The following is a 25,991-nucleotide window of genomic DNA, read 5'->3' as shown; positions in this document are numbered from 1 at the left end:
AAATGGTGTAAGATGGTTAACTGTCCAGATAAAAGGTAAAATGTATTGCTCCATGACTGAATTCACAGCAGAACACAAAAGATCCATCTGGAACTTAACAAGACCAGAAAACAAACAGATCTTACTTCTGATGTCTGCATTTTTTGAATGGCTGGTGCTTTTAAGTAACTTTTTGTTCAGTCTCTAAGTGTCCTACTCTTTGCAACCCCATGGACTTCAGCATCCTGTGTCTTAATGTATAAGAGAACAATGGAAATGTTTCACGCTCAGTAATATTGTAATGATACACTGTGGAGTATGTTCACTTAGCATTTTCTATATGTAGAGAGACCCCTCTAGGCCTTCCAGTCCAGCAACTAGAGCCCCCTTTTTTGGCACCACATACAGCTTCTTATCTTGTTTAGCAAATTTGCTTAGCCTTTTTGGGGGAGGCCAAGAAGTGCCAGAGAGTCAAAATCCCAAGAGCAACTCTGAACCAATGAGAGATGACAACTGTGGTGTAAGGAGCCCAGCTTCTTGTCCCACGGGGCACCATCCTGAGAAGCTTTCTGCATAGCCTCTCAGAGAGTTCGCACAGGGGCTGAGCTGGGATATCCACAGCAGTAAAGTGCTCGTTAACCCACCCTCTATTCGTTTCTTCTTTTTCCGCTCTCATTTCTGTATCCCCTCGCAATGCTTCTGGGATCATTTCTCAACTGGTAGTCTTAGATGCCCATTTAAAACATGGATACAAGAGAATGGGGGCTAACAGAGCTCAGGCCTCTCTTTTAAGACCACCCTGCAGGAGTCAGGGATCCAGAGTTTCCTATTCTGATGCTCCAAGGGCTGGTGCGGGTCCTTCTCTCCATCAGCTCTGGCATCTTGAGAGCAGACTGTGCACTTTTATGCACACCTCTAGCCCCTGAATTTTAAATGAGCTTGGACATGCAGACTGCTTCAGTTCAGTTCAGTTTAGTCGCTCAGTCATGTCCGACTCTTTGCGACCCCATGAATCGCAGCACGCCAGGCCTCCTTGTCCATCACCAACTCCCAGAGTTCACTGAGACTCACATCCATCGAGTCAGTGATGCCATCCAGCCATCTCATCCTCTGTCGTCCCCTTCTCCTCCTGCCCCCAATCCCTCCCAGCATCAGAGTCTTTTCCAATGAGTCAACTCTTCGCATGAGGTGGCCAAAGTACTGGAGTTTCAGCTTCAGCATCATTCCCTCCAAAGAAATCCCAGGGCTGATGTCCTTCAGAATGGACTGGTTGGATCTCCTTGCAGTCCAAGGGACTCTCAAGAGTCTTCTCCAACACCACAGTTCAAAAGCATCAATTCTTCAGCGCTCAGCCTTCTTCACAGTCCAACTCTCACATCCATACATGACCACTGGAAAACCATAGCCTTGACTAGACGGACCTTTGGTGGCAAAGTAATGTTTCTGCTTTTGAATATGCTATCTAGGTTGGTCATAACTTTCCTTCCAAGGAGTAAGCGTCTTTTAACCGTATCCATACCCATATGCACATGCTCTTGTCGAGAAGGAATATGGTGAGAAGAGAAAGGGAGCAGGCTCTTTGGGGCCTCCAGTTGCACTCCTGGTTTGACTTCTTAACCTTAGGCATGAGGAATGGAAGGAGCACCAACTGAGAGTCATAGGCTGTGAGTTTTACTCTAGATATCACAAGTTAGATGCTGTAAAGTATTGGCAGGTGATCTAACTCCTGGTTTTTAACTACTTCACAGATAATGAGAGACGTATATAAATTTATGTATAAGGTCCCTTCAAGATCATAGAGTCCTACAAAGTCATCAAGAGCAATTCTCTCATATATAAGGAACACTTAAAATGTCCTCCTTTAATTTCTGCCTAGAAACTCTGATTGTTTGCCCACCCTAGATGAGTTATTGTCCTCATGACACCTGCTCTAGACCTCTTCCTGCTCTTGAACACAGCATCCAAAGCAATGCAGATAATGGTTCTTATAATGTAGGTAAAATATGGAGAGAAAAGCTATGTTTGCAATATGAACACAACCATGAATTAAATGCATATAAACTTTATAGCTGATCCCTTTTTCTCAAATGGTATCCTATTTAACATGCTATTAGTATAAGTTAGGTCTTAAAAGTATTAATTTTAAATGCATGCTGTAATCTTTTTGAAAATAACCATGAACTTTCTTTAACTGATATGTAGGTATGGGGAGAAATAAAATCTAGTTCCTAGGCAAATATTGGTAACTATTTTAACAATGTAATAAATTGTATATATGCTGCATCAGATACTCTTAAACGTTTTCTACATATATTACCTTATTTTTAATCACAGTGACCTATAGGGTTCGTGTAATTATCTTCCATGTTACAAATAAAGAAAATGAGACCCACAGACATTATATGATTTGATAAAGCCCCTCAGATAATAAGCATTAGAGCAGAAAATATATAGTCATATCCTAAAGGTTAATGCCATCATAATGGTAAAACTGTGAGAGCATTCTGATGACTGGATTAGTTTAAAAGAGGTTTGTTTTGTTTTGTTTTCCCATGGATTTTGTCTTTGTTTTGCTTCCTATTACTAGTGAATTGGTATTACTGACCAGGATAACAAAAAATTAGACCTTAGGTCTGAAATACAGATCTTTCCAAAATATCGTGGGAGTTAATATAAGTATTTAAAATATTAATTATTAATACTACCAGAACTATCCATTAACATACATTATAAAGTCTGTTTCTTTAACTTAATTTTTATTTTATATTATAGTTGATTTACAGTGCTGTCTTTGTTTCAGGTATACATCAAGATGATCCATTATACATACATATATATCCATTATTTTTCAGATTCTTTTCCTATATAGGCTATTACAGAGTATTGAATAGATTTCCCTTGCTATATTTAGTGTTAGTCGCTCAATTGTATCCAATTCTTTGTGACCCCATGGAACATAGACTGCCAGGCTCCTCTGTCCATGGAATTCTCAGGGATCTTCCTGACCCAGGAATTGAACCGGGGTCTCCTGCATTTCAGGCAGATTCTTTACAGTCTGAACCACCCAGGAAACCCCTCTTGCTATTTAGTAGGTCCTTATTATCATTGGAAAAGACTCTGATGCTGGGAGGGATTGGGGGAAGGAGAAAAATGGGACGACAGAGGATAAGATGGCTGGATGGCATCACTGACCTGATGGATGTGAGTCTGAGTGAACTCCGGGAGTTAGTGATGGACAGGGAGGCCTGGCGTGCTGCGACTCATGGGGTCGCAAAGAGTCGGACACGACTGAGCAACTGAACTGAACTGATTATCTACTTTATATATAGTAGTGTGTATATGTCAATTACAAATTTCTAATTTATCCCTCCCCTCTTCCGTCCTAGTAACTGTAAGATAGTTTTTTACACCTGTAAGTCTATTCCTGTTTTGTAAATAATTTCATGTGTATTATTTTTTAGATATCCCAGATTAGTGATATCCCATTATATGGCAACCCACTCCAGTATTCTTGCCTGGAGAATCCCAGGGACAGGGGAGCCTGGTGGGCTCCTGTCTATGGAGTCGCACAGAGTCGGACACGACTGAAGCGACTTAGCAGCAGCAGCAGCAGACTTACTTCATTTAGTATGATACTATCTAATTCCATCCTTGTTGCTGCAATAGCATTATTTCTTACTTTTTGTGGTCGAGTAGTATTCCACTGTATATATGAACCACATCTTCTTTACCCATTCATCTGTCAATAGACATTTAGCTTGCTTCGATGTCTTGACTCCTGTAAACAGTATTTCAGTAAACACTGGGGTGCATGTGTCTTTGAATTGTGGTTTTCTCTGGCTGTATGCCCAGGAGTGGGATTTTTGGATCATATGGTAGTTCTATTTAAAGTTTTTTAAGGAAACTCCATACTGTTCTCCATAATGGTTGTACCAATTTGCATTCTCACCAACAGTGTAGGAAGATTTCCTTTTCTGCACTCCTTCTCCAATAAGTGTTTGTAGACTTTTTGATGATGGCCATTCTGACTGGAGTGAGGAGATACCTTATTGTGGTTTTGAGTTACATTTCTCTAATAACTAATGATGTTGAACATCTTTACATGTGCCTATTGGCCATCCGTATGTCTTCCTTGGAGAAATGTCTATGAAGATCTTCTGCCAATTTTTCAATTGGGTCATTGTTGTTGAGTTGTTTGAGCTGCATGTATATTTTGGAGATGAAGCCCTTGTCGATCACATCATTTGCAAGCATTTTCTCCTATTCCATAGGTTGCCTTTTCATTTTGTCTATGGTTTCCTTTGCTGTGCAAAAGCTTTGAAGTTTAATTCGATCTCACTTCTTTTTAATTTTCATTACACTAGGAGATGGATCCAAAGTGATAATACTGTGATTTATGTCAGAGAGTGTTCTGCCTATGTTTTCCTCTAAGAGTTTTATCGTGTTCAGTCTTACATTTAATGCTATAATCCACTTTGAGTTTGTTTCTGTGCATAGTGTCTGAGAATGTTCTAGTTTCATTCTTTTCCATGTAGCTGCACAGTTTTCCCAGCACCACTGATTGAAGAGACTGGCTTTTCTCCATTGTATATGTTTGTCCCCTTTATTGTAGATAACTTGATCACATGAGTGCGGGTTTATTTCTGGGCCTTCTATCCTGTTCCACTGATCTGTATTTCAGTTTTTGTGTTAGTATAATATTGTTTTAATTACTGTAGCATTGTAGTACAGTGTGAAGTCAGGGAACCCAATTCCTCCAGGTCTGAATTTCTTTCTCGGGATTGCTTTGACTGTTCAGTCTTCTGTGTTTCCACAAAATTTAAAAAAAAAATTGTTCTAGTTCTATGAAAAGTGCTATTGGTAATATAATACAGATTGCATTGAATCTGTAGATTACTTTGGATTTGAATTGATTTAAAATGAACATTGATTTTTTTTTTATTATGCTTACATAGAGGGGACTTATGTTGGGTCATTTTGATATGTCAACATTAATTTTTAATCTCAAAAAAAATATACTATGTTTATTGAGTTTTATTCTTTATCTTTCAAATGCATCTTAAATATGTATAATTATAGGAAACTTCCATTCTTTCAGTTGAGTTCCATCTCTCAGATATGTGACCCCATGGACTGCAGCATGCCAGGCTTCCCTGTCCATTACCAACTCCTGAAACTTATGCAGATTCATGTCCATCAAGTCAATGATGCCATCCAACCATCTCTGTCATCCCCTTTTCCTCCTGCCTTCAATCTTTCCCAGCATCAGGGTCTTTTCCAATGAGTCATTTCTTCACATCAGGTGGCCAAATTATTTGAGTTTCAGCTTCAGTCCTTCCAGGAATATTAAGGACTGATTTTCTTTAGGATTGACTGGTTGGATTTCCTTGCAGTCCAAGTCAAGAGTCTTCTCCACCACCACAGTTCAAAAGCATCAATTCTTCAGCACTCAGCTTTCTTTATAGTCCAACTGTCACATCCATACATAACTACTGGAAAAACCATAGCTTTGACTAGACAGACTTTTGTTGTAAAGTAATGTCTTTGCTTTTAATATGCTGTCTAGGTTGGTCATAGCTTTTCTTCCAAGAAACAAATGTCTTTTAATTTCATGGCTGCAGTCACCATCTCCAGTGATTTTGGAGCCCCCAAAAATAAAGTCTCTCACTATTTCCATTGTTTCCCCCTCATTTGCCATGAAGTGATGGGACCAGATGCCATGATCTTTGTTTTCTGAATGTTGAGTTTTAAGCCAACTTTTTCACTCTCCTCTTTCACTTTCATCAAGAGGCTCTTTAGTTCTTCTTTAACGTCTCTCTTAAAGCTGAAGAACTGTGTGTGTGCATATGTGTGTATTTGTGTGTATGTAAGAGTGTGTGTATGTAGAAGGAAATAGAAACCCACTTCAGTATTCTTGCCTGGAAAATCCCGCGGGCAAAGGAACCTGATGGGCTATAGTCCATGGAGTCACAGGAGTTGGACATGACTTGGTAACTAAACCACCACCACCATTCATGTGTGTAAGAAAGAGATTTGTTCACTACCTGACTATCATGACCTGCCGCCATGCCCTAGAGGATAAGTTTAGGCTCTCAGAGCTAGGACTCACTTCATCTTATTATTATTATTATTTTATTGAAGCTGGTACAGGAGCTGGGAAAGCACAAGTAAAGGTAAAACTAGCTTTTGTTTGGTGTGGGTCTGTATTTATGTACACTTTTTATTGGCCGTTGATCTAACTTCCTCAGATCTCAAAGTGATGGAGAATATGGCTAGAATATGGGATGATGGGAGGCCAGAAGGATGGGCACCAAAAAGACTGTTCACAGAAGGTCCTGGAGTCCTTCCTACACAAATGCCCAGAGCCTCCTTATTCTCAAAAATGCCCGTGCTGCTGTCTGTATGTCGAACCTCTAACTTCCACTACCACCGAGTCCTTGGAGTATTTTTCAAGAAGAATAATGGGCCCTTTATGGTTCCTTGTAGCTGATAGTTAAATAGCAGAATGGAACCTACAGAACAGGTTAAAATTTCTTAAGCTCCAGCCATGAACTGAACACAGTAAAATAAGGATATACAGAACAGCAGATGGTTAAAATTATATGTGGAAGTCATTTATTATTTTGAAGGAATTTGGCTGTGGTATACATATCCATGCTTAAGTTACTCACATGCTGTGTTGTGCTGTGCTTAGTCGCTCAGTCATGTCTGACTCTTTGCAACCCCAATGGACTGTAGCCTGCCAGGCTCCTCTGTCCATGGAGATTCTCCAGGCAAGAATCCTGGAGTGGGTTGCCCTCTAAGTTACTTACATACTGACTGTCAGTCCTCCCACTTTCGAAGACTAATGATTTCATAGTTTAGTAATTATTATGTTTCTAAAATGATACTTGCTTTTATTTAGAGATACTCATAAAAATGACCCATGATTTGATTTAAAGTAGACCCCATTATTGGGGGTGGTGTATCCATTATGGGCTTCCCTGGTAGTCCAGACAGTAAGAATCTCCCTGCAATGCAGGATATGCAGATTTGATCCTTGGGTCAGAAAGATCCCCTGGAGAAGGGAATGGCAACCCACTCCAGTATTCTTGCCTGGAGAATTCCATGGACAGAGGAGCCTGGTGGGCTACAGTCCAAAGACTGCAAAGAGTCGGATATGACTGAGCGACTGTCACACAGAAACACACATAAAATATTGTACATGGAATAATGTAGAATAAAATATAATTCATCTTTTTTAAACTGATAATATATATTATCATATATGAGCTTCCCTGGTTGTAGAGATAGTAAAGAATCTGAAATGCAGGAAACCCAGGTTCTATAACTGGGTTGGGAAAATACCCTGAAGAAGGTAATAGATACCCCCTCCTGTATTCTTGCCTGGAGAATTCCGTGGACGGGGAAACTAGGTGGGCTACAGTCCAGGGGGTCACAAAGTGTCAGACATCATCATATATATATATAATTTATCATACATATGCTAACAGAAAAATGTGTTACTATAAATGGTCGCATCTGTGTCCTTAGGTTGGTTCTATCTTTATATTCACCTATACTTCTACGCATTCAGCTATGGCAGCAAACACGACTCTTCCTATAGTGCTCAGTTATGTCCAATTCTTTGCAACCCCATGGATTACAGCCTGCCAGGCTCCTCTGTCCATAAAATTATTCAGGCAGGAGTACTGGAATGGGTTTCCCTTGCCTTCTTAAGGTGATCTTCCCAACCCAGGGATCAAACCCATGTTGCCTGCATTGGCAGGCAAATTCTTTACCACTGAGCCACCTAGGAAGCCCAGAATGGGGTCTGAAAGTGAAAATGAAAGTTGCTCAGTCGTGTACAACTCTGTGACACTGGTCATGTGTTATAAAGATAAGCAAGACTGCAGACAACAGGAGTGAAGTCTGCACTTTAATATTTGTTAGCTTTGATTTCTGCACACATTTTGCATCTCTATCCCACTCAAGTTTGTCATTTTTACATGGTCAGCTTATGTCTTAACTACTTTCTTTTCCACATGCACAGTAGAATTTCTAGAATTCCAGATATTCTATAACAGATGGTGGCATGGTAATCACACTCCTCTTTATTGTGTCACAGATGTCCATTAATCATTTATAAGTAGCATTTAAGCCTGAAGAAAAGGGAGCAAGGTGGGGAAGGTTTTTCATGCAAAAAGCATCAAAGTGATAGTCTAAAAGGAGAGTATATTGAAACAGTATTCCTCATTTTTTAAATATCAGCATAGAAGAAAATATTGGTAAGATGTTCAGGTATACCCTGGGGGCTTCCTTGGTGGCTCAGATGGTAAAGAATATGCCTGTAATGCAGAAGTTGCAGGTTTGATCCCAGGGTCAAGAAGATCCCCTGGAGGAGGAAATGGCAACACAATCCAGCATTCGAGCATGGGAAATTCCATGAACAGAGGAGTCTGGTGGGCTACAGTCCATAGAGTTGCAAAGAGTCAGACACAGTTCAGTTCAGTCATTCAGTCGTGTCTGACTACTTGTGACCCACGGACTGCAGCACGCTGGGCCTCCCTGTCCGTCATCAACTCCCGGAGCCTACTGAAATCCATATCCATCAAGTGGGTGATACCATCTCATCCTCTGTTGTCCCCTTCTCCTCCCACCTTCAATCTTGCTCAGCATCAGGGATTTTTCCAATGAGTCAATTCTTTGCCTCAGGTGGCTAAACTATTGGAATTTCCGCTTCAGCATCAGTCCTTCCAATGAATATTCAGGACTGATCTTTAGAACGGACTGGTTGGATCTCCTTGCAGTCTAAGGGACTCTCAAGAGTCTTCTCCAACCCATAGATCAAAAGCATCAATTCTTCTGCGCTCAGCTTTCTTTATAGTCCAACTCTCACATCCATACATGACTACTGGAAAAACCATAGCTTTGACTAGATAGACCTTTGTTGGCAAAGTAATGTCTCTGCTGTCCAAGTTGGTCATAACTTTTCTTCCAAGGAGCTAGCATCTTTTAATTTGATGGCTGTAATCACTATCTGCAGTGATTATGGAGCCCAAAAATATAAAGTCTGTCACTGTTTCCCCATCTATTTGCCATGAAGTGATGGGACCAGATGACATGATCTTTGTTTTCTGAATGTTGAGTTTTAAGCCAACTTTTTCACTCTCCTCTTTCACTTTAATCAAGAAGCTCTTTAGTTCTTCACTTTCATCCATAAGAGTGGTGTCATCTGCATATCTGGGGTTACTGATATTTCTCCTGGCAATCTTGATTCCAGCTTGTGCTTCATCCAGCCCAACATTTAGCACAATGTACTCTGCATATAAGTTAAATAAGCAGGGTGACAATTATACAGCCTTGACGTACTTCTTTCCTGATTTGGAACCAGTGTGTTGTTCCATGTCCTGTTCTGTTTCTTCTTGACCTGCATACAGATTTTTCAGGAGACAGATAATGTGGTCTGGTATTCCCATCTCTTGAAAAATTTTCCACAGTTTGGTGTGATCCACACAGTCAAAGGCTTTGGCATAGTCAATAAAGCAGAAGTAGATGTTTTTCTGGAACTCTTGCAGAGAGACACAAATGAATCAGACACAAGTGAGCAACTCACACTTTCTCTTTTCACTTTTTTCCAGGAATACCCTGCAAGCTGTCTGAGGCATATGAATGGGATTTGTAGCAATGTTCTTTATATTATATAATTATAATTATAATGTAATAATAGAATATAAAATATTAAAATTATATATCTATAAAATATCTTGGGGTAAGTTTGCTTCTCTTTTTATTATACTTTCTTCACAATTGCTTCTCACTTTGCTTGCTTAGTGAATTTCCTTCCTTTTTTCTGATCCCTCCTCCTTTACTTTCTTCCTTCCTTTTTCTGTAGAATTTTAATAGCTGATGTCTTAGTCCATTTGGGCTGCTATAACAAATATACCATAGAATGGATGGTTAGGAAGTCCAGGATTAAGGTACCAACAGATTAGATTTGGTGATTTGTGAGTGTCTATTTCCTGGCTCATAAATGGCTATCTTCTTTCTGTATCTTTACAAAGTGGAACTCATAGAAGATTCTCTGGGGTCTCCATTAGAGGATCACTAATCTCTTTTGATATGCAGGTCAGGAAGCAACAGTTAGAACTGGACATAGGACAACAGACAACTGGTTCCAAATAGGAAAAGGAGTACATCAAGGTTGTATACTGTCACCCTGCTTATTTAACTTATATGCAGAGTACATCATGAGAAACACTGGGCTGGAAGAAGCACAAGCTGCAATCAAGACTGCCGGGAGAAATATCAATAACCCCAGATATGCAGATTACACCACCCTTATGGCAGAAAGTGAAGAGGAACTAAAAAGCCTCTTGATGAAAGTGAAAGAGGAGAGTGGAAAAGTTGGCTTAAAGCTCAACGTTCAGAAAATGAAGATCATGGCATCCAGTCCCATCACTTCATGGGAAATAGATGGGGAAACAGTGGAAACAGTGTCAGACTTTATTTTCGGGGGCTCCAAAATCACTGCAGATGGTGATTGCAGCCATGAAATTAAAAGACACTTACTCCTTGGAAGAAAAGTTATGACCAACCTAGATAGCATGTTCAAAAGTAGAGACATTACTTTGCCAAAAAGGTCCGTCTAGTTAAGGCTATGGTTTTTCCAGTAGTCATGTATGGATGTGAGAGTTGGACTGTGAAGAAAGCTGAGTGCCAAAGAATTGATGCTTTTGAACTGTGGTGTTGGAGAAGACTCTTGAGAGTCCCTTGGACTGCAAGGAGATCCAACAAGTCCATTCTAAAGGAGATCAGTCCTGGGTGTTCTCTGGAAGGAATTATGCTAAAGCTGAAACTCCAGTACTTTGGCCACCTCATGCGAAGAGTTGACTCATTGGAAAAGACTCTGATGCTGGGAGGGATTGGGGGAGGAGGAGAAGGGGACGACAGAGGATGAGATGGCTGGATGGCATCACTGACTCGATGGACATGAGTCTGAGTGAACTCAGGGAGTTGGTGCTGGACAGGGAGGCCTGGTGTGCTGCGATTCATGGGGCTGCAAAGAGTTGGACAGGACTGAGCGACTGAACTGAACTGAACTGAACTGAATCTCTTTTGTGAGGGCTCCACCCTCATGTCCTAATCACAGCCCATAGGTCTCACCTACTAATGTCATTCTGATGAGGATTAGGATTTTAGCCTATACTTTGGGCTTCCCTTGTAGCTCAGTCAGTAAAGAATCTTCCTGCAGTGCAGGAGACCAGGGTTCGATGCCTGGGTCAGGAAGATCCCCTGGAGAAGGAAATGGCAACCCACTCCAGCATTCTTACCCAGAAAATCCCATGGACAGAGGAGCCTGGTGGACTGCAGACCATGGGTTCCCAAAGAATTGGACATAACTGAGCGACTAACATTTACTTACTTAACACTTAGGGAGAATACAAACATTTAGTTCCTAACAGTCAAGTGATTTCTTTTCACTTGACTATTTAAAGGGCAGCTTTGAAACTTCTATCTTTCCAGATGCACTGAGGATATCCAAAAGATTGATAATGTTTCTATCTTTTCCATGAGTTGCATCTAAATGCAGCAAACTTTCTTCTTATAGCCTAAGGGCAATGGACTGGGGGGAAGGACAGTTTAACTGTGGTCTCTTGCTGGAAATCAAGGCTAGACTCTCTTTACTGAAATCTAATCGATATTATTAAACATGGTTGCAACACCCAACCATGAGCTGGTGTTACTACTGTGAGCTTCACCTCATTCTCTAATGCAGTATGTTGTCATGGTAATTTTTACCTCTCTTGATGGTATATATTGGCTTCTATTCATAAAAGCACTGCCTTAGATGTGCTCTTCAAAAATTAAGCAGGGCAACTATTTTTTTATTTGTTTAGTCACTAAGTCATGTCCAACTCTTTTGTGACCCCATGAGCTGTAGTTCCCCAGGCTCCTCTGCACATGGGATTTCCCAGGCAAGAATACTGGAGTGGGTAGTCATTTCCTTCTCCAGAGAATCTTCCCAACCCAGGGACTGAACCTGTGTATTAGTGGGATGATTCTTTATCACAGAGCCACCCTTATTCCTTTTCTCATCAGTCCTAACTCTAAGGACAGGACATGGGGACTCAGGCTTGACACATTATACCATAATCTAAGTTTCTTTCCTTGGTAGCAGTGTTAAAAAGTTATAGCATAAGACCATACCCTATTCCTCATTCAGTTGTTGCTAGTGAATTTTTGGCTTTCATTAAAATATTAATTTCTATAGGTTTTGAGGAACATGATTTGTGTTATGGCCTTGCTCAATCATCTTTATCTAAAATTTTAATGTATTTTAAAGTAGCTGAACATTTTGTTACACATGTATCATCAGGATTTTAAACATTTGGAGAATAAATACATCACAAATTTTGCTTGTTTCTGTGTTACAAACCAGAATTTTGAGAGCACAAGGAATCATGAAATTTAAAACATATTCAGTAGGAAACATGATATTGTTACTGAGATAGCATGATTACCATTCTTCTAATGTGCTAACATTTCCGTACACAAGGCAATGCATTTACCAGAAAACCCAGGCCCTTCCTTATCCTTAAATGACTCCTTCTATAAAATCAACTTGTATCAGAGAAGCTAAGAAAGAAGCCTGCAGAAATCATTGGTTCCTGTGCTTTGTTCTTTTATAGAACCCATGGAAGATAAGATGGTGATTATACACAAGCAAAAAAACAAAAAACAACAAAAAAAAAAAGGCAAGGAAAAGAGAGAGTGACTTATAAGGTCTTAATTAGTAATTGTAATAGAAGTGAAAATAATGTAAATGGATAGATCCTAACATTACACTGCACTGAAAACTGTAAACTGCAATCAATGCAAACTAACCTGGGTTAACAGTTCCATTATTCTCAATTATCTCAAGAACTAAGGTAACGTCTCTGATCCCATTATTGAGAGCAGCACAGAGTTCTCCTGTGGGCACCATCCACCCTTCATACTTTCATTGGGGTTCTCTATTGTCTGCTTTGGTTCCAGTCTAATGGGGAAATAAGTCCTTAAGGTGACTTTTTTGAAAGTTTGTAGTACCTGCCTATATTTATATTACATTACACAGAAAGGTTTCGGAAGATTTCCTTATATAAAATTCATGCTTTGTGGAGCTGGAGCTGAATTCTGACTTCTTAATATTCTAGCGTATTTAATTACATCCTACTTTTTAACACTTTAAGGATCATGGATTCTATTGTAGTTTCCTCCTTCAGAAGTCAGTTCATAGCATGCTAAATCTTTTATTAATCAGGATATATAACATTGATGTAGTCTGTCTGGAGGCTATTAAGAAGCATTAATGGAATCAAAGTGATACTAATATATCATGAATTATTTAAATGGCTCTGTTGCTTAAACTAAAATCTCTATTTTAATGAAAAGTGAGCCTATGGAATCTTTGCAGTTACTATTGAATAAGAAATATATGGTGTGTGTATTATATAAAATACAACATGTATTATGTGAATCATTTATAGACTACTTTTTTTCAATACATAAGATTTTCCCTTTAATTCCACAAATGTCATTTAAGCTGTATTTACTAACTGTCTGAATAGGAACTGAATATAAATAGATAGGAACCATAGCCTTTGCTTTGGAAGGCATAGAATCTAAATGTAGAGAAGATATGTGAAACTATGTGAAACTGTTTAAATATGCTTTGATCAAACTACGTAGGCAATGTTATAGCTTTGAATCTTGGCCTGACTTCAGTCACTTATGTACTTTTTGCAAGCCAAAACCCTTCCCTGAGCTGAATTTCTCATCTTCAAAGGACTCACAAGAAGAGTTCCCTTCAGAAAGACATGATAATTATAAAAGTGTCCATATGGTACCTGGTTTGGAGTAGTGTCTTAATAACAGAGTTACCTGTCTCCCTCCTTTCCTCAACCTTGCTATAGCATCACACAGGAGGCTTTCAGATGCCTGTATATTTCACTAGAAAATCAATTCACATCCCTGTGCAAGGCCATAGGCAGAAGTTGCAATAGGAAGGCTGTCTCAAAATGGTCTGGGATATATAAGCTCTTAACAAACTCACTCGGGAGGAACAAGCTGCCAGATGGTGCAGGACAATGTCTCAGAGAAGACCAGGACATCAGTGGTTAAGTTGACATGTGTCTTCATGCCTATGATTCATATCAAGGAATCTAGAATATTTCCTCTGAGTAGAAATCCCCCTGGATCCCTTGTGTATTGCAGTACACTTTGACCTGAAGGGAAGATGCCCAGAGACCTGCCAAGTTCTGGGCACACAAAGCTCTAATTCATTGTGTTAAATGGCAAAACCAAGGAACTGGTGATTTATGTCTGCAAATTATCATGTTGTTCATTAGCAGTAATTACTGCTCAACCCTGACATGGTAATCAATGTGCTAAAATGAGGATACCCACACTGGCTCCTTGCTGTTCATCTGCAAACCTTTCTACCTGCCTCACTTCCCAGGACAAGAAAAAGATTGAGGGAAGCCAGGTGAGTGCACTGTAGAGAGAAGAGCTTTTGGTCATGCTGGTCTGCTATAGCAGCTCCTGCCACCTCCAAACCTAGACGCTCTCTGTTCCCAAGGAGATAAAAGGGTTGTGTTTGGATGCGCTCCAAAAATATTCAGATTGTTCTCAGGGACAGGCACTGTGGCCATCAGGAAAGTCAAGGAGCCAGCAGAGACAGCATGGTGTGGTACGCCCTGAGGGGCAACAGCTACCACCATGAAGCAGTGTTCCCAGGGAGCCCAGTGCTCAAGTCACACATCTAGCTTTGTCTTGGGAAACTGAGTCTTATATCCTGCATTCTGCATCATGAGACTGAGTTTCACTTTGCAACCAATGGCTAGAATATCATGAAATTTCAGCTTCTTTGTCAATACTATACTAAAAATCTAGGACGTATAAACTGCCAAGCAAATGGATTTCCATTTCTTTTCTGTCACAGTCATTGCCTACTGGAGACGATCGCATGTACTGAGAAATGGATTCTTGACTTTGACACAATGGTCTCTGCTAGCTTTAACAGCAGGTTTACTGTTGAGCTCCTTTGCAGTGCCATGGCCACTCAGGTGATAGAGACACAGTGAGATTTCCTTACTGTTTCATCATAAGGAAAGAGAAAAACACACCAAGAGCTTTCAGCCTTTCCTGAGCAAATGGACCGACTTTAAAGTATCTATTAATGGTTCAGTTCAGTTCAGTCGCTCAGTCGTGTCCTACTCTTTGCGACCCCATGAATCACAGCACACCAGGCCTCCCTGTCCATCACCAACTCCCTGAGTTCACTCAGACTCACGTCCATTGAGTCAGTGATGCCATCCAGCCATCTCATCCTCTGTCATCCCCTTCTCCTCCTGCCCCCAATCCCTCCCAGCATCAGGGTCTTTTCCAATGAGTCAACTCTTCGCATGAGGTGGCCAAAGTACTGGAGTTTCAGCTTCAGCACCATTCCTTCCAAAGAACACCAAGGGCCCATCTCCTTTAGAATGGACTGGTAACACCAAGGACCGATCTCCTTTAGAATGGACTGGTTGGATCTCCTTGCAGTCCAAGAGACTCTCAAGAGTCTTCTCCAACACCACAGTTCAAAAGCATCAATTCTTCAGTGCTCAGCTTTCTTCACAGTCCAACTCTCACATCCATATATGACTACTGGAAAAACCATAGCCTTGACTAGATGGACCTTTGTTGGCAAAATAATGTCTCTGCTTTTCAATATGCTATCTAGGTTGGTCATAACTTCAGTCCCATCAGTTCATGGCAAATATAGAAGGGAAAAAGTGGAAACAGTAATAGATTTTCTTTTTCTTGGGACTCCAAAATCACTGCAAATAGTGACTGCAGCCATGAAATTAAAAGATGCTTGCTCCTTGGAAGGAAGGATTTGACAAAACTGAACACCATGTTAGAAAGCAGAGATGTCACTTTGCCAACAAAGGTCTGTATAGTCAAAACTATGGTTTTTCCAGTAGTCATATATGGATGTGAGCGTTGAACTATAAAGGCTGAGCACAGAGGAATTGATGCTTTGGAACTGCAATGCTAGAGAAGACTCTTGGGAGTCCCTTGGACTGCAAGGATATCCAAGCAGTCAATCCCAAAGGAAATCAACCCTGAGTATTCCTTGGAAGGACTGATGGTGAAGCTGAAGCTGCAATACTTTGGCTACCTGATGCAAAGAGCCAACTCTTTGGAAAAGACGGTGATGCTGGGAAAGATTGAGGGCAAAAGGAGAAGGGAATGAAAGAGGATGAGAGTGCTGAATGGCATCACTGGCTCAATGAACATGAGTTTTGAGCAAACTCTGAAAGATAGTGAAGGACAGGGAATCCTGGTGTGCCACAGTCCATGGGGTTGCAAAGAGTCAGACACAACTTAGTGACTGAACAACAACAACAACAGCAACAGTGATTGTCATTCTTTGGGTAGGATTGTGGATTTGCCTGTTGAATGTTCCTGTTAGGATGAATAAGAGAGGTTACCATAAATGGGTGCACTATTGCTATGGTGAGAGCAATCAAGGACAATTAAGAGCTCGTTACATCTGCCTAATTTGGATTTATGAGTCTTTAAATAGCTTTCATGTTTAGGATATGGTTCCTTTTTAAAAATAGTTTTTATTTTTAGAACAATTTTAAGAGAAAAATTGAGCAGAAAACAGAGTTACCACATAATTTCTTCCCTGACTTCACATACATGATTTTATCCTCATAACATCTTGCAGAGGATGAGATGGCTCAATGGCATCACTGACTCAATGGACGTGAATTTGAATGAACTCCAGGAGTTGGTGATGTACTGGGAGACCTCGCGCGCTGCGATTCATGGGGTCACAAAGAGTCGGACACGACTGAGTGACTGAATTGAACTGATTAGCTACAACTGATGAATCAACATCAATGCAAATTCATAAGTGAAGTCCATAATTTACACTGAAGTTTACTCTTTGTGATGTATACTCTGTGGGTTTTGCCAAATATGTCACATGTCCAGTATTACAGTATCACATAAAATAATTTCACTGCCCTAAAAATCACCTGTGCTTCACCTATTTATCCTTTACTTTCTCCCCTAAACCCTTAAGCAACCATTCATCTTTTTCCTGTGTCTGTAACTATGCCTCTTCCAGCATGCCATATATTTGGAATCATACAGTAGGTAGTCTTTTCAGACTTGTTTATATCAGTTAGCAGTATTCATTTAACACTCTTCCATGTCCTTCTGTGACTTGCTAGCTTTTTTTTTTGTTGTTGTTGAATATTCCATTGTATGGATGTATCTCAGTTTATTTATCTGTTGAAAGACATCCAGTTTGGAGTGATTATAAATAGTTACTATAAACATTTACATATAAGTTTTTGAGTGTAAAACTTTAATGTATGTTTTCAACAAATTTGGGTAATTACCTAGGAACAAAATTTCTGGATTGTGTGGTTTGGCTCTGTTTAACTTTGCAAAGTTGTCAGACATTCTTCTAAACTATCTATACCATTTTGCATTTCCAAAAGTTATTGAGAATTCCTGTTATTCTGAATCCTTACAGCTTTCCGTGTTGTCAACATTTTGGATTTTAGCTCTCCTGATAAGTGTGTAGGATTATCTCACTGCTGTTTTACTATGCAATTTTCTAATGACACATGACTTTGAGTACATGCTTTTTGCCAAATCTGTACAGTTTCTTTGGCTTTTCAGGCCTTCTGCTCATTTTTAAAATGAAATTGCTTTCTTACAGTTAAGTTTTAAGGTGTTTTTAAAATTTTGGCTACAACTTCTTTTTCAAATATGTGTTTTGCAAATATGTTTCTCAGTCTTTGGCTTGTCATTTCATTCTGTTCCCAATGCCTTTTGCAGAACAGATATTTTTAATTTTAATAAAGCTGAAAATTTCAAATTTTCTTTTATTGATCATACTGTTAATGTTCAATCTAAAAACTAATCATTAAAACAGGTCACATAGATTCTTTCTTGGAAAGTTACTTATTATTTGTTCAATGTATTTTAATAAATGTAGGCTTATTCAAGTTGTCTGTTTCTCCTTGTGAGAGTTTTTGGAGATTTTCTCTTTTAAGGATTTGATAAATTTCTTATAAATTATCAAATGTATTGCCATAGAGTTGTTCATAATACTTCTTTATTTTTTTAATGTCCATGAGATTAGTTGTAATGGTCCCTCTTTCATTTTTAAATTAGTAATTTATGTGTTCTCTTTTCATTAGTTAATCTGGTTAGAGATTTATAAATTATATTGATATTTTCAAAGAACCAGCTTTTGGTTTTATTGATTTTATTTGATTCCTTTTTTCAATTTTATTAATTTCTGTTCTAATATTTATAATTTCTTGACATCTACATATTTTGTATTTAATTTTCTCTTTTGGTGCAGCTTTATAAGGTAGAAACTTAGGTTATTGATCTTTAGATTATTCTTTTCTAACATACATTTAATACTATATAAATTTAGTTCTATGAACAGTTCTGGCTGCATCCCACAAATTGTGATAACTTGTTTTTTTCATTTCTTTAATTTAAAAAAAAAATTCTCTTTCCTCTTGACTCTTATTTGATTCATTTATTACTTTAAAAATGTGCTGTTTGATCTCCAAATATGTTGAGTTCCTTGGGATTATCCAACTATATTTCTGTTATTCACTCAAATTTTAATGCCATTGTGATCTAAGTATGTTTGTATGATCTTTATTCTTTAAATGTTTTAAGATGTGTTTGATGACCCAGATGTGGCCTATCTTGGTAAATATTTTATGTGAACTTGGGAAGAATGTCTATTCTGCTGTCATTGGATAAAGTCTTCTATAAATATCATTTAGATCCAGTTGGTGAATGTTATTGTTCAGCCAACTATGTCCTTACCAATTTCCTGCCTGATAGATATGGCCATTCCTGATAGACTGGTGTTGATATATGCAATTAGAAGAGTGAATTATATATTTCTCCTTAGTTCTACAAGTTTTACCTCATGTATTTTCATGTTGTTTTGTTAAGTACATATAAACTAAGGACTTTTTGTATCTTAGACAATTGACCTCTTTATTATTGTGCAAAGTCCCTCTTTATTCCTGATGCTTTTCCTGCTCTGAAGTCAGCTTACACTGAAGTTAACAGCTACATAAGATGTCCTTTTTGTGGTTGTTCAGGAGAGGAGGATGAAGGGAAGTAGGTAAACAAGGAAGGAGTTGAAAGTTTATATGAATGCTAAAAATTGTTATGTAGTTGGACACTAGTGTGAGCAATAAATAAGACTGTAAGACATTTTGAGAAGCTGTATGACTGAGAAGTCAGAACTGTCCACCTAAGAATTGAAAAAGGGACATATCTGACCATTAGCTCAGTTCTTTACTGTAAAGTTGGCCACGTGAACATAAACTTCTCGTATTACTTTGGATTGCATGTGCGAAGAATCAGAAAAGACCCAGAGCAGCAAGTAAGAGGCAAATGGCCCAGGGCCAAGACCCAAGGGGAGACATTGTCAAGCTGCACCTGCATGAATCTGTTCACATTCATAGCTCCACCCCAGACTTCCTAAAATAAAAACTCTGGAAAATGGGGATCAGCAGTCTGGATTTTTTCCCAATTTATTGGGAAGTAATCATATGTAACCTCTTGTCTTTTTTATATCAGTCATTCTAACAAGTGAGAGGTGATATTCCACTGTAGCTTTAATTTGTATTTCCTAAAGATTAGTGATATTGAATATCTTTTCATGTACATTTGGACACTGTATGTGTCCTTCAGAAAGCTAACTACTCAGTCCTCTGCCCATTTTTAAGTTGGATTGCTTGTTTCTTTTGCCACTGAGTTGTATGAATCCTTTATATATTTTGGATGTTAACTCCTCATACATATGATTTGCAATTTTTTCCTCCCATTCCTTAGGATGACTTTTTATTTGATTTATTATTTATTTGCTGTGCAAAGCTTTTTAGTTTAATTAGTCCCACATGTATATTTTTGCTTTTGTTACTTTTGCTTTTAGTGTCAAATCCAAAAAAGAAAGCTATGGTACATATACACAATGGAGTATTACTCAGCCATTAAAAAGAATACATTTGAATCAGTTCTAATGACGTGGATGAAACTGGAGCCTATTATACAGAGTGAAGTAAGCCAGAAAGAAAAACACCAATACAGTATACTAATGCATATATATGGAATTTAGAAAGATGGTAACAATAACCCTGTGTACAAGACAGCAAAAGAGACACTGATGTATAGAACAGTCTTATGGACTCTGTGGGAGAGGGAGAGGGTGGGAAGATTTGGGAGAATGGCATTGAAACATGTAAAATATCATGTATGAAACGAGTTGCCAGTCCAGGTTCGATGCACAATACTGGATGCTTGGGGCTAGTGCACTGGGATGACCCAGAGGGATGGTATGGGGAGGGAGGAGGGAGGAGGGTTCAGGATGGGGAACACATGTATACCTGTGGTGGATTCATTTTGATATTTGGCAAAACTAATACAATTATGTAAAGTTTAAAAATAAAATAAAGTTAAAAAAAAAAAAACATTGCCAAGACTGATATTAAGAGCTTACCCCTATGTTTTCTTCTAGGAGCATTACGATTTCAGTTTTTTTTTTTAATCCATTTAGAGTGGATTTTTATGTTTAGTTTCATTCTTTTGCATATAGCTATCCAGTTTTCCAATGCTGTTTAGTAACAAGATTACCCTTTCCCCAGTAGGATGACTCCTTTGTCATATTTTTGTTCAGTCACTGAGTCATGTGCGACTCTTTGTGACCCTATGAACTGCAGCACACCACGCTTCCCTGTCCTTCATTGTCTTTGAGAGTTTGCTCAAGCTTGTGTCCATTGAGTCAGTGATGCCCTCCAACCATGCCATCCTCTGTTGCCCCTTTCTCCTACTGCCTTCAGCCTTTCTCAGCATTAGAGTCCTTTCCAATGAGTTGGCTCTTTGCATCAGATGGCTAAATTATTGGAGCTTTAGCATCAGTCTTTCCAATGAATGTTCAGAGTTGATTTCCTTTAGGATTGATTGCTTTGATCTCCTTACTTTCAAGCAACTCTCAAGAGCCTTCTCAGCACCACAGTTCAAAAGCATCAATTCTTCAATGCCCAGCCGTTCTTATCGTCCAACTCTCACATCCATCCATGACTACTAGAAAAACCATAACTTTGACTAGACGGACCTTTGTCAGCAAAGTGAAGTTTCTACTTTTTAATATGATGTTTAGGTTTGTCATAGCTTTTCTTCCAAGGAGCAAAGATCTTAATTTCATGGCTTCAGTCACTGTCTGCAGTGATTTTGGAGCCCAAGAAAATAAAATCTGTCACTCTTACCATTTTTTCCCCATCTATTTGCTATGAAGTGATGGGACTGGAGGATGTGATCTTAGTTTTTTGAATGTTGAGTTTTAAGCCAGCTTTGTCAGTCTCCTCTTTCACTTTCATCAAGAGGTTCTTTAGTTCCGTTTTGCCATTAGGGTTGTCTCATCTGCATATGTGAGGTTATTGATATTTCTCCTGTCAATCTTGATTCCAGCTTGTGAGTCATCCAGCCCAGCATTTCACATGATGTACTCTGCATAGAAGTTTAAAAGAACAGGGTGACAATTCATAGCCTTGACATACTCCTTTCCCAATTTTGAACCAGTTCATTACTCCATGTCCAGTTCTAACTGTTGCTTCTTGACCTACATATAGGTTTCTTGGGATACAGTTAAGGTGGTCTGGTCTTCCCATATCTTTAAGAGTTTTCTACAGTCAAAGGCTGTAGAACAACAACAACAAAAAGATTGATGAACAGAAAAGAGTTACAAATATGGTAAATATTAACCATATTTACCACACAGTCAAAGGCTTTAGTGTTGTCAATGAAGCAGAAGTAGATGTGTTTCTGGCATTCTCTTGCTTTTTCTATGATCCGATGGATGTTGGCAATTTGATCTCTGGTTCCTCTGCCTTTTCTAAATCTAGTTTGTACATCTGGAATTTCTCAGTTCATGGACTGTTGAAGCCTAGCTTGAAGGATTTTTAGCATTACCTGGCTAGCATGTGAAATGAGTGCTATTGTGCCGTGAAAGAAAATAAAAGTGAAGTTGCTCAGTCATGTCCAACTCTTTGCAACCCCATGGACTGTAGCCTACCAGGCTCTTCTCTCCATGGGATTTTCCGGGCAAGAATACTGGAGTGGGTTGCCATTTCCTTCTAGATTGTCATAAATTCATTGGCCATATATGTGTGGCTTTATTTCTTGGCTCTGTATTCTGTTATATGATCTATATGTTTATTTATATGCCAGTACCATACTGTTTTTATTATTATAGCTTTGTGATATAGCTTGAAATAAAAAAGTACGAGGATTCCAGATTTGTTCTTTCTCAAGTTTACTCTGGCTATGCAGGTCTTCTGTGGTTCCATACAGATTTTAGGATTATTTTTTTCTATTTCTATGAAAAAATATCTTTGAAATTTTGATAGTGATCGCATTGAATCTGTAGATTGATTTGGGTAGTATGGACACTTTGACAATATTAACTCTACCAATTCATGAGTAATGAACATCTTTCCATTTATTTGGACTTTCTTCTGTTTCTTTAATCAGTGTCTTGTTTTCAGTGTACAGCTCTTATACTTCCTTGGTTAAATTTTATCCTAGGATACTTTGTTTTTAATGCAATTATAAATGAGCTTATTTTCTTAATTCCTCTTTCTGACAGTTTGATATTAGTATATAGAAACATACCTGGTTTTTGAATTAAATATATTGCTGCTAATATACCACCACTTTACTAAACTCATTATAGTGCTATTATTAATAAATTTTTTTTCGATGAAGTCTTTAGGGTTTTCTACATATAATATCACATTATCTGCACATAGAGATAGTTGTAATTCTTCCTTCCTAATTGGATGCCTTTTATTTATTTATTTTTGCCTGATTACTCTTGCTAGGACTACGAGTGCTATGTTAAATAAAAGTGGCAAGAGTAGACATCCTTGTTTTTTATACCAAGTTTCTTTAAATTGGTTTTGGCATGGGATATTTAACTCTACTTCTCTACTTTTAAGCTATTTATAGATGTATATTTTAAGGTGGTCTCTTATATACCATGTATTGTTTCATCTTGATTTTTTTTTAAATATAAGTGTTCTTTTCCTTTTAATTGATGTGGCTACCATTTTCATATTTAAAGTGATTTTTATATATTTGGGGTTAATATTTACCATATTTGTAACTCTTTTCTGTTTATCAGTCTTTTTGTTGTTGTTCTTTTCTTTTTCCTTCCATTCTTCTTTGGTTCTAATTAAGTATTTTATGGTGACAGCATTTTATCCTTTCTCTCTTAACATATAGATTATACTTCCTTGTTAAATGTTGTTAGTGATTGCTGTAGAGTACAATATACATTTACAACTAGGATAAGCCCACTCTCAAATGCAGTTTACCATTGAAAACACAGATTTGAACTGCCTCAGTCCACTTATGAAAGGGTATTTTTCAGTAGTGAATACTACAGTACTACATGGTCCTTGGTTGGATGAATCCACGGATGCAGAGGAACTATGGACACAGAAAGTCAAGTATAAAACATATGTAGATTAACCCTCATATTGTTTAATGGTCAACTGTAACACTTTATCACTTCATGAATACTATGGATAAAGTATTCTCAGTTACTTCTTCTAATCCTTTATAATATCCCTGTTATTCATTTTACTTATAATGAGCTATAATCACTTAATAAATTGTTGCTATTACTTTTTGGATAGTTACCCATTAGTTCCATTAAGAATACAAAAAAGTGTGTATTTCACCTCATTTTATTCTTTCTTTAGAGGTCTTCCTTTCCATATCTTATGTTGATCCTTCTCCCTGAATTAACTTCCAACATTTTTTGCAAGGCTCTTCAACTAGCAACGAAACCGTTAATATTTGTTTGTCTGAAAAAGTATTTCTACTTCATTATGGAAAAAATAATTTCACTGGATACAAAATTCTTGTTTGGTGGTCATTTTATTTTGTTTTGTATTTCTTCAACATTTTAAAATACTTACTCCATTCTCCTCTTGCTTTCCTGGTTTCTGAAAAGAAGAATATTATAATTCTTATACTTCTATTGATATAAGTACAATGTTTCCCCTCCCTGCCTCAGGCTTCTTTCAAGACTTTCTCTTTGATGTGGGAGAAGGCACTGGCACCCCACTCTAGTACTCTTGCCTGGAAAATCCCATGGACGGAGGAGCCTGGTAGGCTGCAGTCCATGGGGTCGCTAAGAGTCGGACACGACTGAGCGACTTCACTTTCACTTTTCACTTTCATGCATTGGAGAAGGAAATGGCAACCCACTCCAGTGTTCTTGCCTGCAGAATCCCAGGGGCGGGGGAGTCTGGTGGGCTGCCGTCTATGGGGTCGCTCAGAGTCGGACACGACTGAAGCGACTTAGCAGCAGCAGCAGAAGCAGCATACTGAATATTGGTCTTCCCTGGTAGCTCAGATGGTAAAGAATCTGACTGCAATGCAGGAGATCCCTGGATTAGGAAGATCCCCTGGAAAGGGGACTGGCTACCCACTCCATTATTCTTGCTTGGAGAATTCTATGGACAGAGGAGCCTGGCAGCCTACAGTCCATGGGGTCTCGAAGAGTTGGACGTTACTGAGTGACTAATGCTTTCACTTTCACTTCACATACAAATATGTCATTATACAAATACTTGTATAACATTATATACAAGTATTAGGTAAAAATACAAATATTTGTATTTTTCTTGCATAATGTTCCCTGAAATTTCTGGATCTATGCTTTTGTATCATTCATAAATTGTGGAAATTTTTCAGTCATTATTGCATCAAATATCTTGTGTGCATTTCTTTATTTCTTCTTTTCGCATTGCATATGTTATACCTTTTTAACTGTTCCTAGTTGTTGTATATTCTATTTTTAAAATTCTTTTTCTCTTTACATTTCAGTTTTAAAAGCTTCTATTGACAATTTCCAAACTTATTGATTCTTTCCTTAAACATGTCGTTTGTTAACTCTACCAAAGGCATTTTTAAAATTTTTTATTTCAGTGGGTATTTTTTTTAATATTTCCACTTTATTATTTCTTAGACTTTCCATTTTCTTGCCTATATTCCTCAACTTTTTTTTTTTAATATTGTCTACTTTTTCATTAGATTCCCTTAGCATATCTGTGTTAGTCACTCAGACATGTCCAACTCTTTGCAACCCCATGGACTGTAGCCTACCAGGCTTCTCTGTCCATGGAATTCTCCAGGCAAGAATACTGGAATGGGTTACCATTTCCTTCTCCAGAGAATCTTCCCAACCCAGGGATCAAACCCAGGTCTCCTGGATTGCAAGCAGATCCTTTACCATCTGAGCCACCAGGGAAGCTCTTAGCATATTAATCACTTAATTTAAATCATTAATATGATAATTCAAAAATCTCTACCATAACTAAATATACTTCTAAATCTGGTGAGACAGGAAGGCTAAAGGAGTCTATAATTTCCCCATGCCAAAGGCTAGAGGGGACTAGATTTGGTTATTTTTCATGTTGAATCCACTCTGTTACAATAGTTTTCTCTGAGGATTGTCCTTTTTTAAGGCTAATAGAACACTCTGGGAATATTTAAAATGGTAACTTGTCCTCTCCCCATCAGATACATAACAGTGTTTTTTCTTAGTCTTCTCCATGAGATCCTGGAGCATCTTCTAAAGTGAAATCTCACAAAATTATTGGGATTCCCCTAGGGCTGTGTCCCTGGGAGTTTTTCACTCTTAAGTGAGCCCATATGCAGTATCAGGCTATTAGTTAGCTACACTTTAAGTGTTATTACCAGTTTCTACCTTCCCTTATGACGTCAACTCTATAATGTTCTAAATAGTGTTGTTTGCTTTTATTTTGCCCAGCTTTTTCCTTGTTGGGAGGATGAGAGAAATGCCTTCCAAATTCTGTATATAGCAGATAGGAAACTGGAAGGTCTGTGGACATGCTTTTGACAACTGA

At 38.4% G+C, this 25,991-nt stretch overlaps 1 protein-coding gene across 9 annotated transcripts in view; it reads left to right on the top strand.

The window, feature by feature from the left end:
• NRG3 (neuregulin 3) overlaps positions 1-25,991 on the top strand; it is a 1,239,421-nt gene that overhangs the window by 1,128,297 nt on the left and 85,133 nt on the right. For 2 of the 9 annotated variants that reach the window (XM_086382923.1, XM_086382922.1), the window contains exon 5: positions 16,721-17,891. The exons of the other annotated variants lie outside the window; for them this stretch is intronic. In XM_086382923.1, the coding sequence (XP_086239049.1) occupies positions 16,721-16,749 (29 nt within the window). In that variant the 3' untranslated portion in view covers positions 16,750-17,891. Of the gene's footprint in view, positions 1-16,720; positions 17,892-25,991 lie in introns of those variants that run through there. 9 annotated transcript variants of the gene reach the window in all.

Source organism: Bos grunniens, chromosome 28 (genome assembly GCF_055505025.1).
Source record: "Bos grunniens cultivar Pamir isolate PY7600 chromosome 28, Bosgru_T2T1.0, whole genome shotgun sequence".
Taxonomy (NCBI): Eukaryota; Metazoa; Chordata; class Mammalia; order Artiodactyla; family Bovidae; genus Bos; species Bos grunniens.
This window is presented reverse-complemented; position numbering and strand designations above follow the sequence as displayed.